This window comes from Coturnix japonica, chromosome 9 (genome assembly GCF_054131305.1).
Source record: "Coturnix japonica strain WE chromosome 9, WE-NBRP24, whole genome shotgun sequence".
Taxonomy (NCBI): Eukaryota; Metazoa; Chordata; class Aves; order Galliformes; family Phasianidae; genus Coturnix; species Coturnix japonica.
This window is the reverse complement of record NC_140671.1, coordinates 7,032,998-7,046,864: the sequence shown is the minus strand read 5'-3', so window position 1 is coordinate 7,046,864 and position 13,867 is coordinate 7,032,998. Positions and strand designations below refer to the sequence as shown.

At 57.7% G+C, this 13,867-nt stretch overlaps 2 protein-coding genes across 7 annotated transcripts; one reads left to right on the top strand and one right to left on the bottom strand.

Annotated features, from left to right (window-relative positions):
* Nucleotides 1-116: 116 nt before the first annotated feature.
* GSC2 (goosecoid homeobox 2) lies at nucleotides 117-1,913 on the bottom strand. Its single transcript, XM_015877890.3, has 3 exons — nucleotides 1,515-1,913; nucleotides 765-1,012; nucleotides 117-281 (listed from the first exon to the last, which is right to left on the bottom strand). Exons 1-3 carry the CDS (start codon nucleotides 1,804-1,806, stop codon nucleotides 177-179), a joined length of 645 nt encoding a protein of 214 aa, XP_015733376.2. The 5' UTR covers nucleotides 1,807-1,913; the 3' UTR covers nucleotides 117-176.
* Nucleotides 1,914-3,795: 1,882 nt separating this feature from the next.
* LOC107321480 (tRNA (32-2'-O)-methyltransferase regulator THADA-like) lies at nucleotides 3,796-13,780 on the top strand. 6 transcript variants are annotated; one of them, XR_014949142.1, is made up of 31 exons: nucleotides 3,796-3,948; nucleotides 4,073-4,250; nucleotides 4,317-4,403; nucleotides 4,557-4,584; nucleotides 4,657-4,805; nucleotides 4,893-5,015; nucleotides 5,167-5,353; nucleotides 5,457-5,608; nucleotides 5,855-5,939; nucleotides 6,089-6,225; nucleotides 6,399-6,596; nucleotides 6,679-7,348; nucleotides 7,431-7,583; nucleotides 7,672-7,781; nucleotides 7,852-8,012; nucleotides 8,150-8,316; nucleotides 8,430-8,615; nucleotides 8,745-8,887; nucleotides 9,415-9,549; nucleotides 9,671-9,775; nucleotides 9,941-10,141; nucleotides 10,293-10,443; nucleotides 10,665-10,890; nucleotides 10,963-11,199; nucleotides 11,275-11,500; nucleotides 11,604-11,810; nucleotides 12,085-12,240; nucleotides 12,347-12,529; nucleotides 12,611-12,877; nucleotides 12,961-13,148; nucleotides 13,231-13,780. XR_014949142.1 is itself a non-coding variant. In XM_085556012.1 (31 exons), the coding sequence occupies exons 1-31, from the start codon at nucleotides 3,842-3,844 to the stop codon at nucleotides 13,500-13,502; spliced, it is 5,592 nt and encodes a 1,863-aa protein (XP_085412138.1). In that variant the 5' UTR covers nucleotides 3,796-3,841; the 3' UTR covers nucleotides 13,503-13,780. The 6 variants fall into 6 exon arrangements, 4 of the variants coding, with proteins under 4 accessions (XP_085412138.1, XP_085412137.1, XP_085412136.1 ...); XR_014949141.1 differs by having other exon boundaries at nucleotides 5,454-5,608; XM_085556012.1 differs by having other exon boundaries at nucleotides 5,167-5,287; nucleotides 12,002-12,240.
* The last annotated feature ends 87 nt before the right edge of the window (nucleotides 13,781-13,867 follow it).

Genomic DNA, 13,867 nt, shown 5'->3' with positions numbered 1-13,867 from the left:
GCGGCGGGGAGGAGCGGAGTGGGGGACAGCACAGCGGGGGGGGTTAGGGCGAGCCCCGCCTGCGTCCATATTCAATCCCTCATCCCACTCTGAATCCCCCATCCCACTCTGAATCCCCCATCCCACTCTCTGAACCGCAGAAGCCCCAGCCCCCTCTGCTCCCCCCCTCAGGGCTGTTAGCAGCTCTCCTTTGGTGGCTCCGTGCTGCCCTGCAGGACCAGCGCCGAGGCAGACGCTCTCTTCTGATGCCTCCACTTGGCTCGACGGTTCTTAAACCAGACCTGGAGAGTGTAAAAGGAGAAAAGAACGTTATGTCTTTTATGAATGTTATATGTCTGTGTTATGTTGGCTGGGTAGGTGTACCCTTGGGCTGTGCAGAGCAGCAATAGGATACCATAGGACCATAGGAAGACCTGGTAGGACATCAAAGATCATCTAGTTCCAACCCACCAGCTGCAGGCAGGGCTGCCACCATTAAATCAGGCTGCCCACAGCCCCATCCAGCCTGGCCTTGAACACCTCCAGTGATGGGGGTATCCACAACCACTCTGGGCAGCCTTTGCCTGGGCCTCACTGCTTTCTCAGTGACAAAAATCCCCCTGACATCTCATCTACATGTTATCAAATACCCAAAATACCAAGAATGTTTTTTTACAATGAGACTATGGACTGTGGGTCTACAGCTCCCCAGAAAGACAGTCCCGTGCCCCAGTTTGTGTTCTCTTGGAGTGAGAAGTGGGGAGAAGCTTCTCCCATCACCTCACCTCCACCCTCTCCTCCTTCAGGTGGATGCGGTTGGCCAAATGCTCCCTGGTGATGACGTCCGGGTATTGATTCTGGTGGAAAAGTGTTTCCAGGGCCTGCAGCTGCTCCTCGGTGAATATGGTGCGATGGCGACGTGTCCGACGCTGGATGTGCTGGAAGTTCTGCAGCTCCCTGGGGCTGCCCTGGGGGCTCTTGCAGCCTCTGACAGCCGAGTGGAGCAGTCGCATGGGCCAAGGGAAGCGGCTGTCTGTAAGGAGTGGGACAGTCAGCTCCATGCAGCTGAAATACAGTGGCATCAAGCGCTGTCTGCATCCGCACTCATTGTGTGGATGGAGTGCAGCTTGTATGGGTGAAAGAGCTTTCAGGATGCTTTTGAACCACAGATTAAGGCTTTCTATTTTTTTCTTTTATTTTCTTTTGTTAAATGCATCCATTTTGCTAGATGGAGTAAAAAAAACTCCCACCTTTCCCTGAAAGGACAAGCGAGGTTCCCAAGAGCAGGTGGTGCAAAGGAGCACTGTCAGCATAACCATGGGGCCCATACTGTGCAGAGCTCCCACCCTGAAGTGCCACCCTGTGCGCTTTACCATAATCCAGCCATGCTCGGTAACAAGGAGCACCTGCTGATTTAACACCCTGGTGAAGGTGCCAGCTCTCAGAATCCCTGCTAACAGCAGACCCAGCAGCTCCTCACTAGAGCACTGTCACCCAGCACACAAACTTTACCACACAGAACCCCAGTCACTCACCCAGCCAACCTGGAGGGTCCTGCAGAGGTCGTGTGCCCGTATGGGAGCAGCAGCAGCAGCTACAAGCCACAGCTTCCAGCTCTTCCTCCTCTTCCTCCTCCTCCTCCTGCAGGGCAATGCCCTCCAGCTCACACAGCCCCTTAGGAGCACAGTCCAGGATGCTCCGGAGGCAGAGTGGGACCAGAACCTGAGGGGTCCTCTCTGCTGGGCTGGCGAGGATGTTCTCAATGCTGAACGAGCACTGCACAGCTGTCCTGCCTGAGTTGGCATTCAGTGTGGGCTCTGCAGACATCCTTGGCTGGGCCAGTGGTGGTAGAAGCTCACACTGAGCAGGGTCTGCTCTCTGCAGGGTCTGGCAGTGTTATGGAGCCCTGAAAGCAGAGCAGTGAGGCTGCCCAGAATCCCTGCCTTGCCCCAGAGCTTCAAGTGATGGTCATTCTGGCAGCAGAGTTTTTATTTTATACACACACGCACTTTTCCTCCCTCTAACCTGGCTGCTTTATGCCTAAAGCCACCCTATATATAGAGAGAGACATATAATCCCTTTGGAAAGAAAACCATAAACCCCCTTGTGAATAAAATAAATTCTAACTAATCTTGGCGGCTTTGTGAAGGGTTAGTGTGGATCTAAGATTTAGCTAATCCCACAAAAATGACTCAAGAAGGAAATCTGATTTCTCCATCTCAGGTGTAGATTTGAGGTGGTTATGATCTCCATTGTGCTGGAGCCTCGGGTGCAGGGCAGGGGGAGGACAGCCATCCCCAGCACAGAAATGGACTGGAGGATTAACTCCTTACAAGAAGCAAATTATCCCTTTCTCTGGCCAAATGAAAGCTTTCCCATCAAAAGAGAGCTGTCATATCATACAATATGAGAGAGAAGAGAGCTCAGCTTAATAAGAAGTTATTTATAATGAGAGCACAGCCTTTGCCTGCACCAGAACTCTCTGCAAAAGTTGACTTATTTTCTGCAGAAAGCAGAGAAATTGTATTGCCCTCTTTCTTCTTTCCTGCACCTCCACTGCCATAATCAGAACAGTGATACTGATGTTTTACATCTAGCACACTCTCTGTAGGGATTCAGGTTCCTTAATAAATGAGATGATGGTCTCTCACAGCATGTTGGTGGTACAGTTGAGTGGCACATCTCTGTGGGACTTGGTACCCAGGAGTGAACACTGTCTGGGAATCACCATGGAAGGGATGGGTGCATGCACTGAGCCTAACAAGATGAGCAGCCTGGGGACACAGCCTTGAAGGAGAGGCCTGAGCTCAGGTTGCTTAAACCCGAGGTTTCTTGCCCTCAGAGCTGTGCAAACCAAGGTCAAAAGTAAGATGCAGGAAACCCACCTGGTGAATGGTTCTGCTCAGTGAGTGTGGGCAGGGCGGTGTGGTGCCATTGACACAGGAGTGAGAGCTGTGAACCTCCCGCACATCAAATATCAGTAGTTTTTCTTCCATCTCTCTATAGCTTCTCCTTTGGCTGTTGAATCTGTAACATAAATTAGAACCATTCAATACAAAGGGAAAAGTCCATTGTATCCTGCTGCTGATGGCCCCCTGCTCCCAGCCCTGGCATGAGGACAGTGTGGGGCCAGGTCCTGTTTCCTAAACCAGGCTCATTCTGCTCTCAGCTGCACTAATCGTATGGCTGAAGCAGTTTAATCCCCATTCCCCATCCTTCACAAAGGGCCTTTCCCCGCTCCCTGCCCATCCCTGCCTCCCCCCACACTCACGCAGCCTATTAGTGCCTCTGCTGATTGCTTTTTTTTTCCCATTTCTGCCGTACCTTTCAGTTCAGAAAATGGACCCGTAATGCTTCTTTTATCAAAGAATTACGGGATTTAGGATCCAGATCTTACAAAGGAGACTTTTGATACCTGCTGTAATCAATCCTGATCTGCAGACACCTCTCTGCTCCCTGTTACTGGAGGCGAATAAAGGAAGGGATTACCAATGTTGTGTTTACGGCGATAGGATCGCTGGGGCCATTTCGTATTAGAAAAAAAGGAAAGGAAAATAAAACAAGAAGGAAAAAGATGCAGACAAGGGAGGACAATATAGATATAGATAAGAAGAAAAGAAACAGGCTCTTATCATTTCCTTATTGCTTAAGGAGATTCCAAAGCCATTATAGAAGATTAGCAAATAAATAAATAAATAAATAAAAGGTTAATCTGCTTTAGCCGTTCGCTTGTCAAAAGTGAATTTATAGGGTTTGAAATGGGTGAAACGGGACAACCCCCCCCCTCGCTCTATGCAGGCGGGGGTTGCAGTTTGAGCGCTCACCGCTATGGGGCGCTGCGGTGCGTGTCCGCCTGTCCGCCATGGGTGCGGAGCGGGAGGCTCGGGCCTGCGCTGCGTTGTATGCGGGGCGGTGCGGGACGAACCCCGCCGTGCTGCGCTGTGTGCGATGCCTGCAGCAGTTCATGGGGTGAGTGGGGCCGGGTGGATGGGGTGAGGGTTGGGGTATGGAGCTACGGGGGGAAGGGAGGCATCAAGGTGCTCCCATGCTACATCAGAACGCTGCACCCCACGTTGTCCCCATCCCATTGCAGGAGCACAGCCAAGCGGTGCCGGGATAAGCAGCTGGAGGATGCTGTGCAGCTGGTACAGACACTGAGCGAGGAGCTGAAGGTGCTGGGTGAGATGGAGGTGCGGCCGCTGCTGCGCTGTGTCCTGGCCTTCCAGCTGGAGGCTGCAGGCAGCTCCAGTGCCTTCCAGAAGCTGGAACAGGTTTGTAATGCTCCCCTATAAGTGATCCTTGTGCTGCTGCTGGAGCTAAGGGGGGTCTCTCAGCAGATTGTGACCCAGCTGGCTGTGGGTAAGGAGGTTTTGCTGGAGCAGGAGGTGGGCGCGCTGCTGGCCGGGCTGGCATCGCATGGAGAGGTGAGAACAGCTGGCATGGAGGTGCCACCATGCCCTGAGTCCCCTGCCTTTGGGGGCATAATGGAAGGGAGCTGGTTACGGGAGCTTTGGAAGAGATTTTCCCCCATATGTACATTGTGTGGGGTGTGAAGGGTGCCTCTCTCTGCCCCCCAGGTGCTGTCCCCTGAGGACCTTCAAGCAGGTCAGTTGCTACTCTTTGACCCCTTCCCCATCCCTGGGAGGGTCAGAGATGACACTGTCCCCCTGCCTGCAGTGTGCATGTTCATAGAGAAGAGCAGACTGGGCCGGCACCACTGGCAGCAGAACATGGCCTTGCTGCTGCAGCGCCTGGCTCACACCCTGGGCTACGTGTTGCAGGGACAACCAGCACCAAGTGGCACCTGGGGCTGCCTGGCTGTCAAGGTTGGAGCCTGAATTGCGGAACCACGCGTGGTCTTTGGAGGTGTGCAGTGCTGGAGGCCATCCTCACCATCCTTTCCATTCCTCCAGGCCTGCCTCCAGCTCTTCCAAACGCTGCCAAAGGATGTAGCCCCACTGGTGTGGAGTGCAGCAGCAAAGAATGAAGCCCTGCAGCGCATCCTGGGGCTGCTGCTGGAGGCAGTGGCAGGGAAGGTATGTGCAGTCCTGCTACTGTATCGGCAGCACTGCCCTCCAATGCTGCTTTTCATGTCCCCAGTGGAACATTACAGCATCAGAAGGATGCTCTGTAGTTGCCCACATAATGCATAGAGGCTAGAGATGTGCATTTGTTTCCTGTATCCAGGCCCTGAACAAGGATGTGCGACTGCTGGTAGGCACAGCGCTCAGCATGCTGCTGAACACAGCCCCACAGCCTGAGAGCGGGGCCAGCGCTGCACTCACCCTCTTCCAGCTCATGAACAGAGGTGTGTGCTACGCCAGCACTGGGAAGAGCCTCACCAAAGGAACTGAAAGGGGACAGGACGCTCACCGTCAGTCAGAGTTCTGCTGCTGTGTCTACTCTCAGGGGCCACCAAGTGGATGGATAGTGGGGTTTGGGTCTCTGTCCCATTTAACGCAGCCATTTCCCAGCAGGTGCAGGGGAGCTGAGAGTTGGGGAGCTGACAGTGAAGGCTCACAGCATCCCAGAGTCAGATGGGCTGGAGAGGCTGGCGCTGAGCAGGGGGCTGCTGACATGCTGCCACTCAGACATCCTCTGCTTCCAGCTGGAGGGCAGCACCTGCCAGGTAGGAGGGCTTACTCCAGGGTCAGAGCCCCTCACCCAGCAGTAAGAGTCTGGGGTAAAGTCATTCCTAACATAGCATCTGCTCTGCATCACACGGCAAAAGCTGAGCTGCTCTCCCAGACCTGAGGGCTGCTGGGCAGGCACAGAAAGCTCACATGGATACCAAATTCTCTCCTGATCTGTACTGAGGTTTTTTTCTCCCTGGAAGTCCCCATCTCTCTGCTTGCTGACCACTGTGCTCCTGCAGGCCTGCTTGCTGCTGGACGTGCTCTTCCCCACTGTGTGCACCCTGAGCAAGGAGCAGAAGGACTGCCACTACCACTGCTTCCAAGGTAGGAGACAAACCTGCTGGTGGGGCTGTCAGTGCTGCTCCTGCCCACAGAATGCCTTCCTTCATGGGCTGCTTTGTTTCTGTGTGGACTGATGGCTCCCTGAGCCCCACAGACCAGCTGGGCTCAGCACTGGGGCTGTCTGCTTTCAGTCCTGCTGCTGTGGCTGCAGCGTGTCCAGGAGAACCTGCCTGAGCTCTGGCACCTGCGGGGCAGCCGCCTCCTGGCTGAGGATGCCAAGCTGCTGCAGGAGCTCACCCAGCTGTTATGGGACAACGCCGAGGCCCCGGTAAGGCTGCAGGTGGCACCCCCAACACTGTTGCAATGAGATGACTCATCTCTTGCAATTCCCATCTCCCTAACCCATGGTTGCCATCTAGAAGTCCATGGCCACAGGGTCTCTTCTAAAGCAGGAATTAAGGAAGGGGAACCATACCAACCTCAGTTTATATCCTCCTGCAGGTGGAGGGTGTATCCGAGATCATCCAGAGCTCCTTCAAACTCCTGCTGGAGATCTACCACCTGGAGTGCCAACACTTTGAGGACCAGGAGAGACCCCTCTATCAACAGATGCTGCAGAGGGCAGTCTCAATGCCGTGGCAGATCAAGGCCAGATACGTGCCCCTGTGTGCCATTGTCCCCTATGTGGGCAGCCAGCAGGTAGGGGATGGCAAGCTTGCATCCCTGTTGGTGGTGCAGTGAGTGGAGCTGACTCATTGGGTGCTCATGGCCTTTCCCACAGGTGCTGGATGCCTGTCCCATGCTGCCACAACAACTCCTGAGCTGTCTGGCCACCAACCACCTGTGCCCCATGGCCACCGAGCTGTACAGGGCCCTGGTGCGGCAGCAGTGCTCCCAGGGGCAGGGTGATGTGCAGGCTGAGCTCTGGGCACAGCGCTGGTTGCCACTCCTCAGCCAGGCGCTCCGCTCACCCCTGCCCATCCTGCACAGCAACGCTGCCAACCACCTCCTGCCCTGGACGCTGCGGCAGCTCCCGGCTGCTGGCACGCTGCTGGCCGCCCAGTTCGATGGTGCAGACACAGCCGCACTGCGAGCCTGGGTGTCACTGCTGAGGGTGCAGAGGAGCACATGTGGGGTCATAGCGCTGCAGGCTGAGGAGGTAGCACGGCTGCGGTCCTGCCTGAGTGCCCGTGAGGATGGAGTGCGGCTGGCAGCACTGGGACTGTTGTGCAGCAGCCCCGGGCACAGCTTGGCAGGCATCGAGGAGCAGCTGCTGCGGGAGTTCCTGCCCCTCAACCTCAACTGTCACAGCTCTGCCTTTCGGCAGCTGCTGCAGGCAGCCCTCAAGAAGGTGCTGGGACGGCTGCGGGACGGTGCGCTGGCACGGCTGCGGGGGAAGGACCCCAGGGAGCTGAGGAGCAAGGGAGTGGGACAGCCGGCACAGGCTGTAGGTGAGCGGCCACCATAGTACTTACACACAGCCCCGGGGGCATGGCAGGCAGGTGGCTATGGTGCTGGGTTCTCCCTTTGCAGACTTTGTGGAGTGGCTGCTGCAGCTTTGTATGTCCTCACTCACCCCCTGGGCCAACTACCAGAGGAAGAAGACGGCTCTGCTCCTGCTGACTGCCATTCTGGAGACCTGCACAGACACCTGGAGCCCTGAGAGGAAGAAAGGGCAGCCCCCGCGTGAGTAGGGACACCCACACCAGACCATCCCTGTGCTCTCGGGCTGCTCCTCTGCCCTGTTCCACCATCTTCATCCCCATCCCTGCAGGGACCATGGCCACCCTGTTGGGCCACGCCAGGCAGAGCAGCTGCTGGGACTTCTTTTCCCAGCCCAACCTGCTGGCACTGCTGGGCTGCCTGCAGGACAGCACTAATGAGGTGGGTGCCACCTGCTGCCCTACTCCCCCCACTCACATCTCCATTCTCACCTCTCCTCCTCCTCCGGCAGATCAGGGACATGGCCTCGGAGCTGCTCATCCGCTACTTCCCTGCAGCGTTCCCTGAGACCCTCAGCCCAGCACTGCTCCAGCTGGCCCACGATGCCCTCAGCAGCCCCCGCGTGCAGGAGGCTGAAGTCGGAGCAGTGCTTATGAAGACAATCCTGCAGAAGTATGAACGTGGGACGGGCAGTGACAGGGCAACCCCTGGCAGCCCAAGGGGTTGCTTTGGCTCTGGGACAGCCCTGCAGCAGTGGAGCAAGTTAGGGCTGGGGCCTGCACACCATGAGCACACACCTCTTGCTCCAGGTCAGACAGCAGCACCCTGAAGCTCCTGGCCCTGGAGGCCAGCACAGCCCAGACGCTGACAAACCGCAGCCTGTTCTTCACTCAGCACCTGCTGCGGGTACTGCAGGCCCAGCTTGCCACAGCTCAGCAGAACCTGCTGCAGGCAGCAGCTGTAGCACCAATGCATGGTACGTACCTGTGTGCTGGAGGAGCTCTGTGTTCACTCTCCAGCCATACATGCTGTTTTGGGAAGCCCAGATTGCCCCAGGCCCTGCTGTAACATGGGATGGGTGTCGTTCAGGTGTGCTTGCAGCCCTGCGGAGGTGCCTGCTACAAGTGCCTGAGGTGGTCACCTGCATGCAAACAGCAGAGACAGCACAGGGCTGGCAGGAGCTGCTCAGCAGCCTAGTGGGCACTGCAAGGGACATCACCTCCCTGCTGCTGGGGGCTCTGCAGAGCCAGCAGGGGCCAGAAGCTGAACAGCAAGGTGAGCAAGTCCCTGTAGGGAGCTACCCACACTTCTGTTACAGCTGCCTTGGACTCAGTTGTGAGCTCCAGCAGTCCATACTGCCAGGAGCAACCTTTCACAAGGCTCAGATGAAGTTTCCTTTTGCAGTGGCCGCTCCGTCATTTGCAGACATGGGGAATGCAATTGGCTCACTCATTATGCTGGGGAAGGGCCAACAGGAGGATGAGGACTCAGTTCTGCTGTCAGAGGAGCACAGTCTGATCCTGACCTGCTGTTGGGTGTCAGTGAAGGTAGGAGCATCTCCCCATGGCATAGCCCAGGTGCTGGGCATCCACTCTCACTGAGGAAGGGGGCTGAGGAGCACTGTGCTTACCTGGAGGTTACTGTAGCTTTTGCCTCTTACCCAGGAAGTGAAACAGAAAACACAGAGACTACAGCTCTCCATCTCTAAAAGTAACCTTTCCTCCCTGCTCTTATATAGCTCAGCTGCTTTCCCAGCACTGATAGTCCCCAGCTGGGCAGGAGCTGCATTGGCCCTACTCACAGCCCTGCAGCTGTGTTGGGCTGCACTGACAGCACCCATCACAGCCTCTTACCTAAAGCCTGCCCAGCAGTGAGCTGGAAAAAGAACATTTCTGCTGAGCAAGGCTTGCAGCAGGCTGAGAAAATGCTGCAAATGCTGGGTGCTCAAAAGCATCTTGGTGGTGATGGGCTGAGCAGTAGCGGTCCTTACTGGGCAGCCCTGCCACAGCAGGTGTGGATAGGACAGCAACATTGGGCAGCTCTGCTGCCTCCTCCACACTCTGTCTCTCCCCAGGAAGTTGGGCTGCTGCTGGGAGGCCTGGCTGAGCTGCTGCTGTCATCCCCTGGTGCAGAGCACCTCCTGCCACTTGCCAGCCTGCAGACAGCTGCAGCAGTCTTCCAAGAGATCCTGCTGCGGTGCAGGCACTGGGTAAGTGCATGGCCTGCTTGTGGTGAGCTTGGCCTCTCTCCCACCCTTATGGATCCATCCTGCAGCCCTGGGTGCTGTGGGAGGGTGGAGAGCAGGGAGTCCTGACACCACTCTGCCCTAGGGAGCAGTGGAGGGCTGCAGCATGGGCTTCACCAAGTTCTGTGCTGCTTTGCTGAACCACCCCAGCATGGAGCTGCAGGCAATCCCACAGACCATATTGGACCAGGTACTGTGCCTGTTCTTGCTTGTGTTCCACTCATCTCCAGCTTCCATATCCTCCAGCCCTGGGGGAAGCACCAGCAGGAGATGCTGCAGAGTGCTGTTAGCAGCTGGGAGGCTGCAGGCTCCACCAGGCAAGTTTCCACCGGTCTGGATGGGCTTTGTTTCTCAGGGGTTAGAAGCACTGAGCGGACCCCGGAGCAGCTCGATAACACGCCGTGCTGCTGGCTTCCCCATGCTCTTCCTCTGCATTGTCAGTGGGGAAAACCCAGCCCAGGCACGTCCACTCCTCACCCGCTGTATCCAGATGCTGCTGGACCTGGCCACCGTGGCCCTGCCGCAGGACTGGGACCAAACCCTTGACCTCCCACAGGTGACTGCAGTGCACACTGATCCCTTTGCCGTTAAAGCCAATTTGGGAATGGGGTGGTCTACACAGAGCCCCTCAAAGGGATCTGTCTGCATTGGGTACTGTAGCATGAGGCTGTTAGTGCCTGGTGCTGAGCTCTGCACACTCTCTTCAGGTGTGTGCCCTGCACGTGCTGCAGACATTGGTGCGTGGTGCAGGGCTGGGCACTGCGCTGCTGCAATATGCCACACCAATGGTGGCCCTGACACTGCGGGGACTGAGCTCACCATGCTGGGCCATGAGGAATGCGGCCATCCAGCTCTTCAGTAAGTAACCCCAACCCTGCTCCATGCCCACTGTCCTTGCTAGCAACAACACTGGCACCATAGGTCAATCCCTGCAGCAGTGCCCATGGGGGAATAGCAACCAGAACTGCACCCCACAACCACAGCATGGGGACATATCCCCATCCCTTCTTTTGGGTGGATCCCAGTGCTGGAACATGGCATTACCCTTCAGGGATGTTTGATGTGCCCACTCCCCGCAGGTGCTCTCACCACACGGCTGCTGGGCCAGAAGCAGAGCTGCATTGAGGGTTGCCTTGTGGAGGGGCTGAGCCTGCCCGCGTTCCTGGGGCAGCACCCACAGCTGGGTGCCGTGCTGCTGGCCGAGCTGCAGGCAGCCAGGCCAGGGGGGCCTCACCTGCATCCCGCATTGCACGCTGTCCTCACACTGCTGGCACAGCTGCAGCCTGGCCCCAATGATCCCAGCAGGTAAGGCAGAGTGCTGGCAGTAGATACTCTCTCCTCAGCATGTCACCACACTGTTTCCTTTTTACCCCGTAGCCCCTCCACTCACTTCCTGGAGCCACTGCTGGAGCTGGCCGGGAGCCCCATCTATGCCATACGAGCTATGGCTGCCAAAGCACTGATTCCTGTTGTCCCACCACCCCAACGACCAGCTCTGCTCCTGCACCTTGCCCAGCAGCTTCCTGCACCTGGGGGAGTCCACTCACACAACGCTCTGCATGGGCGCCTGCTGCAGATGCAGGCACTGCTGGCCCCCAACCCAGGCACTGATGGGTGAGTAATCCTGTGTTGCCCCATGGTTGTGGTGTCTCTATCTGGGCTCCATGGTGAGGATGTGTGTCCCCACAGGCTGCCTGCTGAGGCCTTGCACCCCGTGGCCCTGCAGCTGGAGGCCCAGGGCTGGCTGCTCAGCCCTGCCCAGCGCTGCCCTCTTGTCTGTGCCGCCTTCCTCCAGGTGCTCACCCTCCTGCCCGCATCCCTCAGCCCCAGCTTCACACAGAGCATCTGGGATGCTGTCAGTTCTGAGCTGGGCAGCCTCATGCTGGGCAGGGAGCCGGGCTGTGCTGAGCTGCAGGTACTTCTCTTGTTCCCTGCTGTGAAGCTTAGGGCATGGCAGATGGAAGCCCATCCTTGTGCCCAGGAGCAGAGCACTGGGAGGAGATCTGTGTTTCTTCCAGGTGGGTGCAGCCATCCTCCACCAGACCATGGCCCGCTTTGCTTGCAGCGAAGCAGCCCGACTGGCTGACAGCAAGAGAATCCACACTGTCTGCTCGCTTCTGCAACATCCACACCCTGATTTCCACCTTGCTGTGCTGAGCTGGGTGGCCGATGGGAAGAGAGCAGAATGTGGGGAGCTGGAAAGGGCCCTTCGTCTGACAGTGCTGGTACGGTGGAGCTCAAAATCACAGATCCAAAGTGGGACACTAATGCACGGTGGCCCCCCCTTGTCCCTCATTGACCTCTTGGGAGGAGGCACAGCTCCAGTGCATCCTCAGGTGCTGCTCAGGACAGTGTTTCTGAGGGCTTTGCTGATGTGGGGTACTGACCTTGTCCATTCTTTCCCATTGTTGACCAGGAGAACTTACAGTCAGTGCTGCAAGACAGAGGGAACAAGGAGTTCCTCAGATTGTACCTTGAGGCTTTGATGCATCTTTGCAGAAACTGCCCAGCTTGGTCCCAGGGAGTTTCCCAGAAGCTCCAGGGCTCTGCCTTAGCATGTGTGGAAATGCTGCTCCTCATGATGGAGACAGAGCGCCCTGGCCCGGAGCTCCTCTCCCAGGCACTATGTGCTGCCAGCCTGCTGCTCACCGTGGGGTAGGGCTGTGGGATCAGAGCCCTGGGCTTTGTGCCTGGATCCTGTGACCTCCAGGTGGTCCATAATCCAGGAGCTGTGCCTGACCTCTTCCTCTGCCCCACACAGGTTCAGGGATGAGGATTCCCTGCTGGTGCAGCGGTGGTGCACAGTGCTGGAGACATGTGGCCGACCCCTGGCAGACGAGGTGCTGCGGCTGGCAGCTGCGTGCTCCCTGCAGACAGCAGGCACTGAGGTTCTGCGGCGATGCCGGGGGGCTTCTTGCCCCTGGCTTGTCCCTATGGCACTGCGGTAGGTCCTGAGTAGCTCTAGGTGTGCTCCCTCCCACACAGCACCCACTGGGCATGTGGCAATGCTTTCCTTCCCCTGCAGGGTGATAAACATGAGTATTCACCTCCTGCAAGATGAGGACCCCGATGTACGGCACGAAGCTGCAGGCTTTGCAAGCCTTGTGCAGCATGGCCTGGGGCAGCCAGGAGGAGATGGCTGCATCTTCGTGCAGGGCAATGTGGGGCTGCTGAGCCTCCTGCAGCTCCTCCTGGATGAGTTTGGGCATCACCCCGAGACCTTTGGCTCGCTGCTGCAGCACCTACCCCAGCCTGACCTCAGGGCCATTGTAGAGGACCTGGAGGCTGACACGTGAGTGCAGCCCTCTGTAAGGGTTGGGAAGGCGGGGAGCATTGGGTGTTAAGAGGTTTTATGTGCCCATTTCTCCCCTGCAGCCCCCCCAGCCTGTACAAGGAGGATGAGCCCAATGTGTTTGTGGAGCCAGCTGCCCTGGCACAGCAGCTGCTGCCCTTCCTGCTGCAGCTTGTGGAGAAGGCTCCCAGCTCTGCCCTGCACTGGCTGCAGGCTGCAGGCCCTGGTACGCTGCAGGACCTGCACTACTGCCAGCAGCGATGGAGCCATGGTATGGTGGCAGCCCTGGGCTGGGAAACCCATGGTCCCAAGGAGCCTGGTGCTCACTGTACCTTTGCTTGTTCTCCTTGCAGAACCTGCTACGCGCTGCTGGATGAAGGAGCTGGGCTGTGCCGTGCTGCGTGCTGCCCTGGCTGTGCTGCTGGTGAGGGCACAGCTGGTGGCCCATGTGCTCCGGGTGCTGGGTGAGGAGCATGGAGCTGTGCTGGGGTTGGGCTGTAGTGCCCAGGAGCTGGAGCAGGAGCTGGCACTGGTGCAGGGGCTGTTGGCACAGCACGGGCTGGGCCCTGCTCCCCAACAGAGCACTGCACCGGTGGAGCAGGGAGAAGCACATGGGGATGGTTGATGGCTGTGGGCACAGAGCGGTGTCACCGAGCCCTGCCGTGGGTCGGGTCCTGGTTCTGGTGGCCACGACCTGACGTTTTTTGGGTGCTCCGGGTGCGGCGGTGGAACTCAGGGGTAGCAGGATCCACCCGTTCCCTTTGTGCCTGGATGCAGCATCACCAGCAACAGGCAGGGCACAGCGGCAGCTCTCCGACCCATCGGTACATCACCCGTACCGGTGTTTTAGCTGCGTTTTGTGCCCAGCCCGGGTTTCTATCCCAAATAAAGACCCTCACAACAGCTGCGCCGTGGAAGCCTCTCACTGCCGGAGCTTGCGGGCTCAGCGCGTCCGTCCGGCCTCCGCGGGGCTCCCGCTGCTCCGCCCCG

Coding starts and splice junctions, on each gene's coding strand:
- LOC107321480 (XM_085556009.1), top strand. CDS start 3,842: ATGGGTGCGGAGCGGGAGGCTCGGGCCTGCGCTGCGTTGTATGCGGGG. Junction 7,782..7,851: donor TGCAGGACAGCACTAATGAG/GTGGGTGCCACC, acceptor CTCCTCCGGCAG/ATCAGGGACATGGCCTCGGA. Junction 11,501..11,603: donor CGGGCTGTGCTGAGCTGCAG/GTACTTCTCTTG, acceptor TGTTTCTTCCAG/GTGGGTGCAGCCATCCTCCA.
- GSC2 (XM_015877890.3), bottom strand. CDS start 1,806: ATGTCTGCAGAGCCCACACTGAATGCCAACTCAGGCAGGACAGCTGTG. Junction 1,013..1,514: donor GGACCCTCCAGGTTGGCTGG/GTGAGTGACTGG, acceptor CACTCCTTACAG/ACAGCCGCTTCCCTTGGCCC. Junction 282..764: donor TGAAGGAGGAGAGGGTGGAG/GTGAGGTGATGG, acceptor TACACTCTCCAG/GTCTGGTTTAAGAACCGTCG.